Here is a 20,026-nt window from a genome sequence, read left to right on the forward strand (position 1 = left end):
TATCCCTTTAATATAAGCTCTGCTACCAAATAAACAAAGCAGCACTCACTACGCCCTCTTAGACCACTTTAAACATAAAACAAATAATTACTACCCGCAAAAAATAATCATAGGTTTTGAGCAAGCCATGATTCAAAAATTACTTCTTTTTTTACCCCAACACAGTCATACAAGGCTGCTACTAATATTTCAATTAAAGCATCCAGAGACACCTCCAAGAATCTGCACTGAGGGCCTCCTTACGAGTTTAGCAGAACACTGTTGCGGACCGAGTGCAGTGAGCTTAGCAGTCCAACCGTTGTATTACAAGTTGGGCAGATTGGCTTTGCGAAGAACACCGCTGAACTGCCAAACGCTCTAGCAGACCGCCGGGTTCACGGTTGAGTAAAGGCAGCCGCCAGCTAGCAGTATGGGGAGCTGCATCGCCATCCGTATTACGAGTTGCCTGGTCCATGAGTGGACCACAGCGGTCCAACCGCCTACTTCAAAGTGGCAGCGATAAAGAATTTGGGGTGCGTACTCACCCCTTTCTTGTTCTTCCAGGTTGATTCCAGCGTGAATCCTTTTCTCTGGGTCCCCCTTCAAAGCAGGATCTTCACACCAAGGATTACGAACCTTTTTGCAGTGATCTACAGGTGGGCCCTTTTCGAACCATATGCCCATTGCCAGACTGCCCACATATAGGCTGAACCCCGGTAATGGGTATATGGTATTTTCCCACATATATAATGCAAATATGTGCATTTTACACATCTGCAGTCGAAATTCAGACACAGGCATCAATATATCTATGAAAAGTACTCACCACCACTGCAAGATCCCTGCCTCCATTCCACCGGCCCTGTGGTCAACTCGTAATAAAGTGGTCTTGGGACCACTAGCACTGTGGGCTGCTTGCGGGAGTGGACGCAGTTGTCTGGCAGTCGGACCGCCAAACTCATATTAAGGCCCTGAGTGTAGAATATTCTACAAACAGCCAATTTACCTTTGAAATAAAAAAAATAATAGCATTAGCCTGTGTCCCTGTCACATAATTTACTAATAGAAAGCCCTTTCTGGCAACAAAATGAAGACAAACGAATCCCCCTAATACACTTGGTTTCACAAACTTCATTGCTCTGGGCACAGACACCAACCCAAATTCCAAATACCATTGTAGAATGTCTGTGACAGCACCTTGACACAGGAAGGCAAAAAAAAGAAGTGAAGTATATATGAAGGATAGACCAATGCCTTCCTGTCCACTCTAGGTAGAATCTACCATACACTCCGGTATGCATTACAAAAAGAGCGAAGCTACCAACATCTACGAGTGGAGCAATCTGTTACCCAAAGTGCACCTACACTTAGCGAACAAACCAAAAGAATGTACAACATGCTACAATTAAAGTCAAACTCTTCACAAACAACAAATGAGAGGCTTAATTAGATTTAATAGTCAAAAGCACATTATAAAATAAATAGTAATGTATTGCAGCTCTCAAACTGTCACAAAATCTAAGGTAACATGACATATCATGTCTCGCCCTATTCACTGATAATTTCTTTACAATTCCCCTAAGCCAAGCCTTATATAGGTCCCATACAACATGCATGGGAGCTGATGTCAGATTCCAGGATCTATCAAGATTATTATCAAATACGATTTTAAAATCCCCACTTAAAATGATGGGAGCCTCAAAGTCTACCAGATTAGAGTTGAGTCAGCCGAGTAACATCATCAATATTTGGGCCATAATAGGTTTCTAGTGTATAGGGAGTATGGATGACTTTTATTTCAGCAATTATCCAACGACCTCCCTTATCGGCTCTCTACCTAACTAGCTCCACCCCTGATTTTGATCTCAATAAGACTATGTCTTTAGTACAGTGCATTTGATCTGTGGTGACCCATCTCTCTATCCATCTTTGTTTTAAGAAGAGATCCTTGCATTCTTGTCTAAAAAGATGAGTTTCTTGATGCATGATTATTTGGGAGTTATGGTCTTTCAAATATTGTAGGATTCCTCGCTGCCTCTTTTTTACCTGTAACCCGTTTACATTCCAACATAAAATGGCTAAAGACTCCTTTTTATTCATATTTCCTGCTCCCTCTGCTTCTGAGCTCCTCATTTAAAGCATACTTAATATTTCTGGTTGGTGCTTTCCTTATAAGTTTTACTTTTTGACTTGATGACATAACTTTTTTTTCCCCTATGCTCCCCACCACAAGGAGCTTTTGAGTAAACTTATCACAAAAGATTTAATATCTGACCCTTCCAACCCTTATGCCCCTCCCAAAATTCTGATGTTCCTCCTAGCATTATTTTCCAACTTTTCAAGTTTTTCCGTTACTGCCTTTTCTCTGTGCTTCAGATGTACCACCTCTTGGGTATTCTCTTGGACTTTTACCCGTAAATCTTGCATTCCGCATTCTAGCTCCTCTGTACCCTGGGTTAGGTCTTCTATCCAGACCCCCCAGGATTTCGCGATTTGCAAAAAAATCCAGCAGCAGACAGCAGATCACGCGCCTCTCTTCCTCTTCTATTGTTCTATTGGGCCAGTGGCTCTTTCCACGGGTCCAATAGACCAATAGAAGGGGGTTAAGGGGGGGTCCTCACAGCAGGCAGTGCTGACGACTGGATGACGACGCGACTCACCTGGTCTGGAGCGGCGCTGCTGGTCTGGATCGTCATTGTATCGTTGTCTGGCTGGTTGTGGATCGTCGGATCGTCGTCGTCGTCTCGGGAGGCCCAGAGGCCCAGGTAAGCTGCTGTGAGCTGGGAGGCGTCTCTCGCCCTTAACATTTGCTTCCACAGGCAATAAAAGTGAAGGATCGACCCGTGCTGGCCGCCGCAGCAGAAGGGCTATAGATTGTATATAGTTATACGTTGCACTCTGATTCAGGGCCGGCTTTAGGGTGCTGGCTTCCTGGGGGCTCCGTCAATTAAAGTTTATAATAAATTATTAAGCTTTTGAAGCACCTGCCGTAGCGTTTCTTTCCGCGGGCAATGGCCAGGCCTCACATAAATGTCAAGATAACTCCTGTGATTAATTATCTTCCCGGATAGAGATCAGCATTTTGTGTAGTTCAGGGTTTGACTTGGGTGAAGTTAGTGCAGAGGGTTAATGTGCCTGCTGCAAAGAACGTGTACCAAGTAGATTACAGAATGCGTAGGATGTAAAGAGATCAGCAGGTTACTGCTTTCAAAAGAGACATCCTTTTGTTACTTGCAATTTATAACTTAAAGTCCTAATATAGAACAGCGAGCTATTACCTTTCATCCCAGAACTGCATACACACCGCAAAGTATACATTATTAGAACATTGATTGATCCACTTATTTTAACTTTACAAATATCTTTAAAATATCTGTGTGTATATAAACATGGACCTGACCCATTAAGGCTACCTGACCAGCATGTAAACCCCCCACTTTTAATCAGCATCACCACAAAAGGCCCTAAGCCATGCCCATTTCTTATAGCCATTTACAAAAACCTAAGGCCTACCAACAGGTCTGGCTCGCTACCCACCTTTCGCTGAAGAGGCCCTATATCCTCTTGGCCTAGCCCTAAATGTCACTTTACCCTGCCCCGTCTTAAACCACAACCAATCAAACCCTGTTTTAATCTGGCACCCAGGGCCGGCTCTAGGGCGGTGCGAGCGGTGCCACCGCACCGGGTGCTGGCTTCCTGGGGGCACCATACTTGCAAGTTTATTATGTTTTTAAAGCACCTGCTGCCGGGTTCCTTTTCTCCGGCAATTACCAGGCCTCACAAAAATGTAAAGTTAACTCTTGTGATTAATGTTCTTCGTGGAGAGAGATTAAAGTTTTGTATAGTTAATGTTTTGACTTATGTGAAGGTAGTGCAGAGTGTTAATATGCCTGCTGCAGAAACGTGTACCATGTAGATTACAGAGTGCATATAACGTAAATAGATCAGCAGGTTTTCTGCTTTTAAAAGAGATGTCCTTTTGTTCTTTGCAATTGTTAACTTAAAGTCCTAATATAGAACAACGAGGTATTAACTTTAATCAAAGAGCTGCATACACACTGCAAAGCAAACATTAGAGCATAGATTAATGTTGCAAAAAGGGTTTCTTTGGGTAGAAATCGATTCTTTTTATTAAAGAAAACTCCCAACTATGCTGTTTCATTTTCGACTCTGCGTTTGTGCTTCTCCGCACCAAGCACTCTTAAACTATACTGCCTACGAGTATGGATGACATGTGACTCCTACACTTTTAGTCCTTTGGCTTATGTAACATTTCTTATACACTGATTTACACACGTATGATTGATTGTCTCTGTGTGATGTAAAGTGCTCGGACACCCTACACTGGTATGAGTGGCGCTATATAACTAATTCAATGCATCTGAGAGAGTGTGGTTATGGTGACTTGATCACTGTTAAAGGGTGCTAGTGAAATAATCTTACACATTTTATGATTTTATAATATATAATTCCACTTATATCTCTCTCTTTTTTTTCATTTTTATCCCTTATGCCCACACAGGGAGGGCAGGTAGGATAATGTTAGCCTCGGTGTCTTAAATAGAATTCAGATTCTCATGGCACTTTATTTGGAAAATCGCCATTTCATTACAAGACGGAGATTATCATGCATGCTGGTAGCCCCGCATTCTTTTAGAGCATAATTTAACAATGGAATTGGGCCCTTCAGCAGATGGTTCGTTGTCTCTTTCTACAGGTTTACGCATCCACAGATTGTAGGCTATCGCAAAATAACTATTCACTAACTTCCTAAAACGCTGCACGAAAATGTAACCTTGACTTAAATTTTCAACTTTCTCCTATTTAATTTATTTTGAATGGCTCTCTCCTTCCCTTCTACATGCCTTCTACCTAACAATATCTATTAATTTGTATACACCATTTGTTAAGAAACTGGAAGAGATGCATGGAATGGTTTCTTTGAGAGCATAAAACGAATCCCAATATAAGCAATGAATGGACTAACCGCTACATTTTGGATCTGGAGTAGCTTGGTACTTGCCGCAAAGCACTTAAATGCCTGGTATGGGGCAGTAAGCGCTGTATACATGCAATTTCAATTTCAAGGAGAAAAAATAATCAGGAAAGAGAGAAGCTGCCCTAAACGGGCTGCGCCTTTTCAAAACTTAAATTTTAATTAATACAGTATAATAAGACTAATGGCCCTCTTGCACCCTACGCTGACTTATGACTTCCATGATGAAGTTTCACTTGGCTTGTGTTTTTATGACCTGGGAGTGTTTTTGCCCTCTCTGACGCAGGTGCAGGAGACAGCGAGGAGCGAGTGAGGTCGTGTGAGAACAAAGACGGACAGAAGCAGCCGCAGGTGAGATAAGATGCGACCTCTTTTTAGAACATTTCAAATGATGACTAGTTTTTCTCTTTCCTATATTCATAATAAATCATGTTTATATATTTATGTGCTTATGCAGTTATGTATATAGATGTCAGTAAAAAGTCACCAGTGGTCACGGTCGGTGGCGGCTGGTGACATTTGAAAGTGGTGTGGCGTAAAACAATTGTTGTATTTTATTGCGGCCAGCGAGAATAGCGAGCGCGCCTGACCCACCTAAGGAGGGCTGGGGGGGGAGAAGTGGGTATTTTTGTCGTTGGGGGCCCGCCGCGCACAAGGTGTGCGGCAGGTCCAGGTGCCATTCTTTTGAGGCCAGCTGGTTATGCGGGCCCAGGGGCACAAGGGGGTGCTGTGGTTTTCAGAGCAGCGTAGTGGGGGGTGTGCCATGGGAAGGGCTAGCAAATCCAGCTGTAACTCCCTTTTCTTCTTTTGTAGAGTCCCGGAGGCAAGGAGCTGCTGGTTCAAGAGTCATTGGGCAGTCTGGCAACTAACATCTGCTTCCTGCTGCACAGAACTGGTAAGACTACGTTTTGGTTTCTGTATACTTCCGGGGAGATGCTCCTGCAACTAAACTTGTACAAATTTGTTTCGCGCGGTTAGGTTTCACTTTCTTTGCAGGTGGCTCCTTCCCCTTCTTCCCATTTTTGCCCAACAGTGATACTTATGTTTTTTATGTTTACCTCGCACCCCCACTGCCCTCCACAGACTAAAAGTTGCCGAGCGGGACCACACAAGTGTGCCATTTCCCTTCGAAGGACCTCTGCCTACCTGTATGTTAACGCGCCATGTATGCAACTTTGCTTCAGAGTCCCATGCATTTCTAACCACGTTTACCCTATGCTTGCTTAACTTTCCACCCAACAACTGCAATGTCGTTTTCCCCTTGGGGACACATCTAGTAACAACAAATATATTTGTAGGTGAGTAACGCGAGTGTGCCACAAGCCAGAGATCTTTTGCATTCCAAGCGGCCAGGAAGCCACCACAACAAAAGCCCGATGGAGAAGTTTATGCAGCCTTTGAAGAATGTGAAGCACCGATCACATCTACCCACCCATATAACTGCAGCAGATCGGGCCAAAGAGTACAGCGCTGTGATGCATGCGGATGGTGGTGTGCTGTTTTGCAGTGTGTGCAATGTGGCGGTGGATCACATCCGGAAACACACTGTTGATATGCATGTGAAGTCCCAAAAACACTTGAAGCGCTGTTCAGATGATCCAGACCCTCACTCTTCGCCTAAACGTGCCCGTCAGATGACTGTCAATGCACTTTTCACAAAGAGTACAGCTGCCGGTGCCTCAAACCAGGAAATTATAGGTGAGTGGGTCAATGTCTGCACAGCGCTGAACATTCCGCTGAGCAAAACCGACCACCCTGTGCTGCGCAAGTTTCTCCATGAGCGAGTGCGAAATGGTGGAGCAATACCTGGAAGTCATCAGCTTCAAGAGCGGTATCTCCCAGAGAGATATATAGTAGCCAAGAACGAGCTGAAAGAACACTTGCAAGATCAGAAGATCAGTGTTATATTTGATGAAACACCTGATGTTGAAGGGCGGTGTGTATTGAATGTGTTATTTGCAGTGGTCTCTGCGCAGGGTGGCCGTAAGATCCACACCCACCTAGCAGACACAGTGTTCCTCTCACAGTGCAACCATGGGACTGTAGCGCAAGCAGTTGTGAAGGTGCTCACAGAGTACAACATAGCCTTTCAGGACATTATTTCCTTTAACACTGACAATGCGGCATACATGCTCAAGGCATACAACACTGTTTTGAGAAATCTGTACACAAACTCCATACATATCACCTGCTTGGCACACATAATGAACCTTATTGGAGAGTCATTTAGGAAGCCTTTTGTGGAGCTAAATGCTTTCCTCCTGTACTTCTCGCGCATCTTTTACATGGCCGGGAGCAGAAAGAGAAGGTACCTGCACCATCTTGCTGAGAACCATGGGATGAAACCACGGATGGCGCCTGATCCTTGCAGTACCCGGTGGAATTCTTGGTTTGCTGCTGTCCAGTACCATTGCAAGCATTTTGAGGCCTATGCTGGGTTTGTTGAGTCTGAGATGCAACTCAGCAAGTCCCCCCCAGATTCCCTTGAAAATCTGCAAAGGATTTTGAACAGCGACGAAAGAAACTGCATAAAAGTGCAATTGGACATTGTGGCCGAAAAATGCCAAAACATTTTGCATTTGATGGACTTATTCCAGAGTCAGACACCAGTGACAATGAAGGTGTATGATTATTTGGAGGACCTTCACATAGACCTAACAAACAATTCAGTCCTCACTTTGGAGTCACTACAACCATTTCTGCAGACGACTGCAGGGGCTAAATTAACTCTGACACAGAAAAAAAAGATAACAGCCCAGCTCAATGAAGCTTTTGAAAATTCTCTGGAAAAGGCGGGCAAATACATGGGGGAGGCCCAACCGGGCATTGGGTTCTTGAAGCAAGTGCGCCTTTTCAATCCTGCACGACTCTGCATCCTGCCTAAGGACAAGAGTGCATATTCTGCCATCCCTGGTTTCAGCGAAGTCCCCGATCAGGAGCTTTGCCTCTACTTTGAACATGCAGGCCCAGAAGCAGTACAGGCATCTGTTTCTGGGGTGATTGACACTGACCTTTTTTGGTGTGGGATGGCTGACCGCATTCCAGTCCTTTCACAGCTTGCAGCTGTGTACAAGGACTGTGTGACCAGTTCTGCAGATGCTGAAAGGAGCAACAGCATCTACAAAATTATTTTGTCAGCCAGACGACGGTCCCTCTCAGAGCAATCCATCCGGGCATTATTGTTCCTGCATTATAATCAGCAGCACAATATTGGGCTGCATTTGGACTGCTCAGAAGAACTGCAAGATTAACACGACAAGCATACAGGTACCCTGGGCATTTATTCAGTAACAGGTTTATGTCCTATTCGTAGTCTTGAAGACAAACAAAGTCTCTACATTGTAAATAAACCAAATATACATAGCTTCATGGTGTTAAATAACTCAAAAAACAAAGAGATCTGTGTTTGTTGTAGGATAAACTGCCAAATAAAACGCCGCTAAATTGCCGCTAAATTCCCATATTTGTGCCGCTAAATTTCCATATGTGTGCCGCTAAATTTGCTAATCCATGCCGCTATATCCTGGGGGGTCTGTCTATCTTCCCTTCCAAGCTAGAACAAGCTAGAATTTCTTTTTGATTTGCCTCAGAGGTTGAAAAGCACTCTGCTTTTCTGAGTTAGTTGGCCATGCATCTCCTGCAGCACATAAAACCCTTTAGAGCTGCTAGCTCCCAGACCGACACCCTCTGAAATAGGAGTACCGTCTAATCTGCTGGCCCCCAGTGGCTCCTCCTGCCCCCATATTTGGCTCTTTAACAGTCAGGCCCAAAAATCTATTTTGTATAGGAACAGCAGGGTGCACTGAGGGGACACCAAGGTCTCCCAAGTCTGCGCTCCTTCTTTCACTCATTGTACTAACCCTACCTTCTAAAGACATTTGTTTTGAGGTAACACTGCTGTCTTCCATAACTTCCTCCAAACTTTTCCTTGAGTCAGTCCTGACTTTAAAGTATGATCTCTGTGAAGGTGTAATTTTGTTTGCTGAGAAACCTTGTTTCTCCTATGACAGATACATTTGCTTGCTTTGTTAGCGGTTTTCTAGAGTGAGGTTCTTTAACCCCTTCAGTGCCACGCCCTTTCCCCGCCCTGTGCCGGGCGTTACATTAGCGGGCGGGGTTCATGACGAGATAGTCTCGTCATGGGCACAGCGCAACCGTGCTCCATGACGAGACCATCTCGTCATGGGCACTGAAGAGGTTAACCGGGCAGGTATTGCCTCGGGTCTTATTCTGCTTAACTTGCAACTTCACTGGTAACTGAGAGCTCTTTTTACCACCTACACAACTGTCCTCCTCTACCACGCAAAGGGGGCAAATATGGGATTGTAATGTATACCGGTTACCAGTCCGCAACTGCTCCTCTGCCCTTCCTATACTTTTCACTCTAGATTGTCTGTACCCCTCAAGTGATCCTCTGTGACTCTTGCGCCTTGAGAAACAGCTCACCCTTATCCTTCTCCTGAGATCCTGTCTACTGGCTGTCAAAATCCATCAAAACGCCATGCATACTGTATTCTTCCTGGTTTTTCACTTTGCTGTTGGCCGCCGTCTCCAGCTTTCTCAGTTTCCCCTCCTGGCCCCCCTCCTGATAAGGCTAAAGTACTGTGCTGAGCAATAATGGACTGGTCCAGGTCTGCTGACAGGAAGACTAAGACTTAAACATCGTTCTCCGACCTCTATGGCTGAAGGTACATCATGTAAAGAGAACAATCCTTCAACAGATGCACCCGATGAGATGTCATAACATTTATTTTGCTCACACACCAATGTATGCTTTCCACATGAGACTTTCAAGGATCAAGCAATAAGCAGGAATAGGGATTATCTCAGCAGGATTCAAGTCACTGAGAGCTCCCCACTCTATTGAGAGAGCACTGCGGCAGAATGCAGCCACCGCATATATGCGGCTGTGCACATCCAGAAATTATAACTGCAAGTAAAGAATCTAATAATATAGCTACTGTTTCTCTAAATAAACTGGAAAAAATGCACTAACGGTCTGCATTTTTGTCAACTCATGAAATTAATTCTCTGAGAGATGAGTTTTTGATAAAACACGTTCTTTGCTGTTTTCTTAGGTCAGAAGAATGTTCCTGACTTTCCAGTGATATGTTCATCATAAGAAGACAAGGTAATGTCAAAGGTACATGGAAGCTGCAAATTCACTACCGCAGGTATTCTGCCAATTCTTAATGCCACATAAAACCAGATGTCAATATTGTCTGTGATATGTGATTAAGAAGCAGAAGACAAACAATTTATAATAGGGTTGTGGTTAGGCTGCAGGTCTGGTCTCTGTGCCTCTTACTCCAAATCTCAGATTTAAGAGTCATCACACAGATTTATGCTCATGTGCCTAATTCTCAAACCTACCCTTATTATGAGTGGTCAGACCCCACTGGCCTTTATGAGAGGTCCCCACATCAGCAAAGCTCATGGTCTGCTTTTCTAAGTGCCGAAGAGATTTCAGAAAGGACTTAAGCCCCACAGCTTCAATGAGAGGAGAAAAAACACCCTCTGATGTTCTTAAAAACCACACTCCCGGGGGGCGTGGCTTGGCGCCGAACCGGATGGACGGACGCGGGTGAAGCTCCGCGATCCGATCGGGAGACTCGGCGTTTGGAGGCGGCATACAGACTTTTTGAAGACATGCCTGGGCCCATGAAGGCTTCAGGAGAGCTTGGAGGCTCTTAAGGACTTTCTTTCTGATGGCAAATTTGCTTTTTCACTCTGTGGTGAGTTCTTTTGCGGCTCGTTTTTATTGCGGCCGCCATTTTGAATTTATTGCGCGAATGCGCGTTATTGTGGAATGATGCTGCAACAATATTGGAACACTCCCCCCTTCTTGTAATGCTAATTTTTATTTACATCTACGCTGGAGCTTCTTTTTTAATGCCTTTTGAGCAATTAATACTGCAGTCTTACGAGCTACTTAGTGAGCAGGTTCCTATCTGAAGTTTCCTCACAGCATTCCCTGCAGCGGCCATTTTGTGCTCTACTACCATCTCTACAACGTTCCTCTGCTCTGTGGTGCTCCCTATTTTTGGACTGCCTTGTTCATTTATGCTCACATTAACCGGCAATTTTCTGCAACTATATTATTTAATGCTGCACTTCTTCAATTGTATCCTGTTCAGCAAGGTCTAATTAAATGTAGTACCATCATTTGGGACTTACAGTGCCTCTCAGACTCACATTCTGCTTTGCCGACGCCTCACTTATACGCACTTTCGCTCTGGCGTGAAGTGTACTGCTGTGATTTATGGGCAGAACTAAGCCAATACACATTTCATCGTCCCAGTCTAGGAACAATTTTGTAAAAAATTCTAAGATTTTTTCTGCGCTGTCCAGGCTTGAAGATTCTTTGACATCCTCCTCTATGTGTTTAACAATGGAGCCCTCTCCTGCAGCTTCAGGAAAATCCAACACTAAACGTCTTAAAAAGGACCCTCCGTCTCCTCCAAAGTCCACATCACCGGTGTCGATGGAACTATTATTGGAAGAAATTAGGGCTCTCAGACCTTTCATGGAAGAGACTAACACTAAATTGCAGGTCCTGACGGATAATTGGTCTCAACTTGAAACCAGAGTCTCATCAGTCAAACAGAATGTTTCCTCTTTAACGGAGACCTGTGCCGGCGTTTCTCACCTTCATTCTCAAATTTCCACGCTTCAGCAACAGGTTGAGGATTTGGAAAACCGCAACAGGCGAAACAATTTGCGTATTTACGGCCTGGAGGAGGGCCTTGAAGGGAATGACTCGCTGGCTTTTTTCAAGTCCTTTCTTCCTAAACTACTTCACATGCCAGAGGGAACGGTACTTAATATTCAACGAGCACATCGGTTAGGTCGCGCTCCATACTTTTTAGAATACACGGACTTATTGAAAGTTCTCTCAGCGGTCAAAGCTTCTCCAAGGCTCACATGGTCCGGCTCCTCTCTTTTCTTTGCATAAGATTATGCTAAGGCTACTGCTAACCGGCGAAAGGCTTTTTTAAATATGCGAGCGGTTCTTCGTTCCATCGGTGCCAGATATGGTCTGTTCCATCCTTGTCTTTTTAAGGTCACTTATAACAACAGAACGACCACATATGACAATCCTATGCGTCTTCAAAGCTTTATTAACTCCTGCAAGCCATCTGCAATGGACTCCTCACACCCCTCTTCTTCTTTTAATGGTTGATATTGTTGTTCATTGATTCTGCTGTCTGAGTTTGTTTGAGTCATGCTCACTTTATTATTATATGGTTAAGCAATTTATTACCTGTTTTTCTTGTTCTCGTTCTGTCTATTTTTATTTCTTAATAGAACTTATTCTTGTAAATCTGTTTACTGTCCTATTTGGCTATCATTGTCGTTCTTATTTTACATGATTTTAATGTCTTGTTTTGCTTCCCTCCTGCAGCGTCGTTATTCTTCTTTCATGATGTCTTCCTGGTCTTTCGCTCGGTTGACCCTGACTGTCTTGTCCATTCCATGTGGTGCCACACTCTCTCTCATGTTCACTTGGTCCCCCTTCATATAGGTATGTTATCTTCCCATCTTTCTGTCCTTTTGCTGTTCCTTTTCCCTTTCCTCCCTTCCTTTTTGCACATTTCCCCTTCTCTCTCTCTGAGTGTTGTTTATTTCCTTTCCCTTAATGCATTTGTTTATTCACAAATGTTTACTTCTTGGTCATTGTTCTTTTCTCCTATTGAGCTTCTTAATGTTCTTATCTTTTATCTTTTCTTCTTTTACCTTCTCTTCTTTTACCTTCTTATTGGCACGCTCCTAAATTTTCATTTACTTATTCGTTTTAATTTTATAACTGTTTCTCGCATTGTATGTTCATGGTTTAATGATTTTATTCATATTCAGTCAAGTTCAGAGTTACTACATGGAACGTTAAGGGATTGAACAACCCTATTAAAAGACAACGAGTTTTATCCCATTTAGCTAGATTAAAAACGGATGTTGCTTTTCTTCAAGAAACCCACCTATCTGATGCTGAAGCATCTAAATTAAAGAAATGTTGGGTGGGCAATGTTTTTTCTTCCCCAGCTTTGGGTAAGAGGAATGGTGTTCTTATTCTTTCTCACAAAAAATTTAATGTCTCGATTATTTCTCAAGAAACTGACTCTGAAGGTCGTTGGGTTATTGTCAAATTACTTATTGATAAAATACCGTTGGTTTTCTTTAATGTTTATGATCCAGTCTCTGTTGATAATATGTTTTGGCTGCAAATCTCTAATAAGTTACTTTCATTGGATGATGAGTATATTGTTTTTGGTGGTGACTGTAATCAAATTTGTGATCCCATTTTGGACAGGAACTCCCCAGTCAGATTTGTTAATCATAAAATGCACTCACAATTTACTCCTGCCATTTGTCAAAAATATTTAGTTGATGTTTGGAGACTGTGTCATCCTGATCTTTGAGAATACAGCTTTTTCTCTCCCTCACACAAATCACAATCTCGCATTGATTATCTCTTTTTAAGTAAATCTTTAACGCAGCATGTACTCCACTCCGAGATAGTGTCCATTTTAATTTCTGAGCATGCCCCGGTTTTTGTTGATTTTGACCTACTTCCTTATAGCCCGTCTACTGGACGTTGGCGTTTCAATAATTCATTGCTTCTGGATCCTAATTTCTCTAGCCAATTTAGTTCTTTTACTTCGGAATTTTTTAACATAAACACAACTCGTGATTCTTCTCCTGTTATAATTTGGGATTCTTTCAAGGCGGCGGCCAGAGGCTTCATTATCAATTTTGTTTCTCAGAAGAAAAAACATTTTGAGAAACACTCGGCTCAATTGCTTGCCCAAATTAAAAAACTAGAATATGCTTATTATCATTCTTATTCTGAACCTTCTTTGAAAGATCTTATTACCGCTAAGATTACTTTTAATAAATTATCCACGGAAGCGGCCTCTTCTTATCTTCTGAAGAGTAGTGCTCGTTACTATGGGGGTCAGAATAAAATGGGGAAATTATTGGCTAATTACTTAAAAACACGTCGGGACAGAATTGGGATAGATTCTCTGACTGATTCTAATGGTGACACTCTTCTTAAAGATGAAGAAATTTTAACTGAATTTGTCACCTTTTATACAAATCTTTACACTCCAGAAACTCAGCCACTTCATTCTGATCTATCTTCTTACTTTCAATCCATAAGTCCCCCCCCTTCACAACACATTGACGCCGATTCGCTGCAGGTAGATATTACATTGACAGAAATTTCCCATGCTGTGTCGGTTTTGCGACGAGGTAAGACCCCTGGCCCTGATGGATTTACTATTGAATTTTATGAGCATTTTTCGACGCTTCTTCTCCCACAACTTCTTCTCTTATTTACCTCTTTTATTGAGAGTGGATCGTCTAAGGGCACCTTTCAAGATGCTATGATTTGCTTAATTCCTAAGGAAGGTCATATCCACATCTGTTTGTGACAAAATTAGTTGAAAATTCTCTGCTACAAGTCAAGAATAGAGTATTGAAATTCGAAAGTACCTGGCAAGGTAATACCCCATCACAGATGCTACAGATGTTACAATATCACCACAATAGAATTAGAGAAGAACAAGAACACGAACAAAGACGTATGAAAGATACGAAAATGAAAATGCTTGTTGCACAATCAGTTCCAGCCGATAGTCATCAAAAGGGTGATCCCGCAAGTCCTGCGAAAGGGACATGCAACTATTGTAAACAACCAGGTCATTATATACACGATTGTCCAGTCCTGAAACATAATATTGCCACAGGTAGAACGCATGAAAGACCACGTCCACCTAGACAGGATCAGAATCAACAACAAATCCCTCAGAATGCACAACCTAGGTTAGCTCCGCAACAATTAGCTCCGCAACAGGCAGCTCCACAACAGATCGTAGCACCACCACAAGCGCAGCCTATTGCTGCAACTCAAGCAACAACACAACAAATGTATCAGTATGCACAAACAGATTATCCCGATTATCAGCGATACTCATGAGATAGCCTAGAGAGGGAAGTTGGCTTACCCCTTATAGAGGTTCCTGTAGACCAAGAGGGACCTTATGTACATAGTGAACTATTAGGGGAAGACAGAAAGTTTTTACTTGATACAGGGGCAAGCAGAACAACTATAAGACGCAGTGAAGTTCCAGGGGCACCCCTCTCAGGCTCACAAAATATTTCCCTTGGATTCTCAGGAAAACCGATAATAAATGACGTAACACAACCTCTTCCACTTACAGTCGGTCCATTAACACGTACTACAGATTTATTGCTTACTAAATCATGTCCAGAAAACTTGTTAGGTATAAAAACATTGAAAGCTCTAGGAGCCATAATATGTTGCTCTCCGGAAGGAGTACGACTATTTTTACGTGACTTTAAAGGTCACTACGTATCCAGAGACATAGATTACCGGCTGCAGAATTTACCTACACATTTATGGGCACAAGGCCCCACTGATGTTGGTTGCATGAACATTACACCATATCGAGTCACACTAAAGACAGGAGTGGTACTACCACGAATGCGACAATACAAGTTACCTCCAGATGCTGTAGTGGCTTTACTGCAAATCATTGACGAGCTTATTGCCCAAGGAGTGGTTGTGGAAACTGACTCCAATGTATGTAAGTCCCCGATAATTCCGATCCTTAAAAGAACGGATCCAAAAGCACCACCAGTATATCGATTAGTTATTGATCTGCGCGAATTAAATAAATGTATTGTACCACAATACCCTGTGGTCCCAGATATCTCCTCATTACTCACAGCTATTGACTCAGAAGCAACGTTTTTCACTGTAATTGATCTCAAGAATGCTTTCTTTAGTGTCCCAATTGATCCGGAAAGTCAATATCTTTTCGGTTTTAGTTTAAATGGACGAAGTTTTAAATTCAACCGCGCACCTCAAGGATTTACAGAAAGCCCCAGCATCTATAGCCAAGCACTGAAACGAGAACTTGACAGTATACACATGCCAGCTAACACTGCCTTGCTTCAATATGTCGATGATCTGCTGATCACTGCCCGAAGCGAACATGAATGTGAAACAGCGTCACTGACGGTTTTGAAATTTCTGGCTGACAAGGGGCACAAGGTGTCCCCTTCCAAGCTGCAATTCTGTGTCCAACGAGTTGTTTATCTTGGGCACTCGCTGTCCAAGGAGGGAAGGCAGCTTACACCCGATCGCATCCAGTTAATTGCTAACATGCCACCACCCAAGACACAAAAGGAGGTGCGGGCTTTTATAGGCCTCACTTCATACTGTAGGCAGTGGATCCCTCAATATGCATTTATAGCAAAACCACTCATCCAGTTGACAACACAGGAGGCAGCCACATCGACTGTCCTCCCTTGGACTCCAGAACATACACATGCCTTTGAAAGCTTAAAGAAAGCTTTATGTCAAGCACCTGTCCTAGCAACACCATGTTACAGTAAACAGTTTACACTCTTTGTTACAGAACGCGAAGGTACTGCTTTGTCAGTACTCACTCAGGAACAAGCAGGATCACACAAACCATGTGCTTATTTCTCTAGTACATTAGATCCAGTAGCTCAGGCTCTTCCAGCGTGCCTGAAATCAGTGGCAGCAACAGCTTTAGCAATCAGACAAAGCGATGCCATAGTGTTAGGACATCAATTGACAGTACAAGTACCACACGCAGTAGAGGTTCTCTTGAACCGCACACAAACACAACACTTGACTATAGCAAGACTCACCGGTTACGAATTAACATTGTTTCAGCCACATATAGAAATCAGACGTTGTAATACGTTAAATCCTGCCACACTGTTACCAGTAGGCGGAACAGATCCATTGGCACATGATTGTGTCGAAGTCATTACTATCACGACGAAACCCAGACAAGACTTGACAGACATCCCTTTGTCAGATCCAGACTTGACATTATATGTAGATGGGTCATGTATGAGAACAAGTACAGGAGAGTTAGTGGCCGCTTACGCAGTCACAACAGACACTGAAGTCATTGAAACAAATTGTATTAACACTTTGTCAGCTCAAGCAGCAGAGCTCATCGCTCTGACACAAGCCTGTATTCAAGCCACAAATAAAAAAGTCAACATATACACAGATTCACGTTATGCATTCGGAGTCGTCCATGACTTCGGCGTACTGTGGCGAGAGAGAGGTTATTTGACTTCTCACGGTGCCCACATCCAACACGGACCCCTCATTCAAGCCCTATTAGACGCCATTCATTTACCTACTGCAATATCGATTATGAAATGCAAAGCCCACACAAAAGTTACCGATATCATTTCTCAGGGTAATGACCTAGCTGACAGAACAGCTAAACAGACTGCTCAGAATCAGACTCACACAACTGACATGACAAAGACAATAGTCCTGACACCAACACATTGCATGACAGTTAAGGATCCCGCCCTTGATGTAATTGACATACAGACACATGCTACACCAGAAGAAATAAAGAAATGGACTGAATTAGGAGGGATCCAAACAGATCAAGGATGGATGACGAAGGAAAAATCTATATGGTTTCTTCCCGACTCAATGGTCCAAGTCATCATTAACACTATACATAGTCCAGCGCACCTAGGAGAAAAAGCTATGCTAGACAGCATTCAACACATTTGGTTTAACAAACACTTGCGAGCCGCAGCGAAACAAAAAGTTCGTACCTGTATGATATGTTGTCAGTTCAATCCAGGTAAAAGCATCCCTGTAGAACAGGGTGGATTCCAAACTCCCGATCATGCTTTTGAAGTCCTCCAGATGGATTATATCCAGATGGAACGATGTCGAGGATTCAAATATGTTCTCGTAGTTGTCTGTGCCCTTTCCCGTTGGACAGAAGCATACCCGGTTTCAGATTACACTGCCCCGACTACTGCCAAACAGTTAGTTCGAGAATTCTTCCCACGGTACGGTTTACCACGTGTTGTCTACTCAGATAACGGTCAGCCGTTCTCATCCGAACTAATGAAACACGTTTCCCTTCTATTAGGCTACCAATGGAAATTCCACTGTGTCCGACATCCCGAGGCGGCAGGTCTCGTGGAACGTCATAATCAAACTCTGAAAATTAGATTGTCCAAAATATGTAGAGAAAAAGGAGTTGATTGGATAGTAGCCTTACCAGTTGCGCTCTTTTACATGAGAATGGTAGCACATTCTCGAACAGGGCTATCCCCGTATGAGGTGATCTTCGGTAGACCACCAAATATGTGGGGGACGCCTATACCTCGTAAAATCACTGATGTTGACTGTAATATGCTGACAGATTACCTGGCTTCCTTGATGTCTGCACTACAATCTTGTCGTTCACAGGTATCCGCAGCTTTTCCCGACAATACTGAGGTGAAACCCCATGACGTGGTTCCTGGGGACCTGGTGCTGGTCAGGAATTTTGACCGGAAGACCCAACTGGATCCTAGGTGGAAGTCACCGAAGTTGGTTCTACTCACCACAAGGACAGCTGTGAAAATCGAGGGAAGGAAAGGGTGGTTGCACTCGAGTCATATCAAGAAATTTTATGGACTACCATCCAGTGTAGATACTCAACCCTGTATTCCCTCACAGACAGACTCAAAGCTTCCCTTGGCTGAATTAACAAAACCAGAACTTTATAAACTAAAATTGAGGTCTAGTAAGTCAGACAATTTGATTGTTTAAGTCCTCTCCAAGGTGAATCGGTTGAATTTGTCTCTGACATTTATCCTCTAGACCGGAATAGAGAAAGAAATCATCAAATGCTGCTCAAGAAGCATGCGTATTGTAAATCATTTCGTAGTCACTGCACAGTAACATTATTAATTTTGTTTTTTCTAAGTCTTCTGATCATCATTGTCAGTATCCTATTGCACATGTATTACCCTATTCCTAAGCGTGCTTCTAATATAACTGCAGAACATTCTTTTAGTGAATTACCTCCACATGAATTGTCTTATAGATTTGCGCTGCGCAATACCACTTTCATTAGTATGCTACATCATTCCCATCAAACCAGCAATGCCACAAATTGTTGGATATGTGGCCGACTCCCTCCCTAACAGAACTATAAGGGAGTTTTGCCCCTCTTTCCCTATCCGTTCACACACAATGGCTCCTGTGGAGCATGGTTTAGTTTGATTAATTCCCTAGATTCAAATTCCGCAGTTTATCAAGACAACTGGGTATGGAGAAACCTGAACTTAGTTTTGCTTAAAGTCTGCTACCCTAACAAGGAGGGACTTCCCAAAAGAACAGGAACTGATCTAGAAAATGAAGTATATGGATTAGGTAATTTTACACTTAACCTCATGATCCTGAACGTTGAATCTGAAGCTCCACCAATCTTGCCCGCCATGTCAGTATTCCCAGTAAAAGGGGAATTATGTATAAGAAAGAATGGTTCCATACACATGGGCCATAGTAAATGCACCACTGTAATAAAATTCAGTGATCAAGGCAAGTCTACATTTAGAGCTTCCCGTCATTCCTACTTTATATGTGGCCAGACCGCATATATACGTCTACCTTTAGATTGGGATGGTACCTGTTACATAGCATTCCTTCTACCACCTGTTTTCCTAGCCCCTCCTGATTATCACAGAAATACCCATTTAGTACACAATAGACAGCAGAGAGATCTCCCAATTGTCGATTACACTGAAACAGCATGGGAAAAATACACAGATTTCAATAAAGGTTTCTTTCCCTATATAGGTACAGTCACTAATAGTAAGCTGATACGTAGACTAACCAGAACCCTTGAAGCAGTAGTGAACGAAACTATTTCCGCCTTAGGCAATTTAACAGAAGAGCAGTCTGCTATGCGGATTGTTGTGCTTCAAAATCGTCTTGTCCTTGACGTCATCCTGGCCGATAGGGGCGGAGCTTGTAGGGTCATCGGATCAAGTTGTTGCATTTTCATACCAGAAAATTCGCCGTCAGTATATAAAGCCATAACCCGCCTTCATAAGATTGTAAGCCAGATACACCAGAGTCCAGGCACCTGGACTTGGTCCGGTTGGTTCTGGGGCGTGTTGTCAGCCTGGGGATGGAGAATGCTCTCCTTCCTAGGTATTGGCTTTCTCATA

At 43.1% G+C, this 20,026-nt stretch overlaps 1 protein-coding gene across 1 annotated transcript in view; it reads left to right on the top strand.

The window, feature by feature from the left end:
• The first annotated feature begins 5,259 nt into the window (after nucleotides 1–5,259).
• LOC146861779 (uncharacterized) overlaps nucleotides 5,260–20,026 on the top strand; it is a 34,351-nt gene continuing 19,584 nt past the window's right edge. Inside the window, exons 1-4 of the mRNA XM_085643032.1 lie at nucleotides 5,260–5,326; nucleotides 5,789–5,870; nucleotides 6,274–7,994; nucleotides 11,327–11,792. Of these exons, the coding sequence (XP_085499158.1) occupies nucleotides 6,352–7,994; nucleotides 11,327–11,792 (2,109 nt within the window). The 5' untranslated portion in view covers nucleotides 5,260–5,326; nucleotides 5,789–5,870; nucleotides 6,274–6,351. The remainder of the gene's footprint in view (nucleotides 5,327–5,788; nucleotides 5,871–6,273; nucleotides 7,995–11,326; nucleotides 11,793–20,026) is intronic.

The sequence above is a fragment of the Triturus cristatus genome, chromosome 2_2 (assembly GCF_964204655.1).
Source record: "Triturus cristatus chromosome 2_2, aTriCri1.1, whole genome shotgun sequence".
In the NCBI taxonomy this organism is placed as follows: Eukaryota; Metazoa; Chordata; class Amphibia; order Caudata; family Salamandridae; genus Triturus; species Triturus cristatus.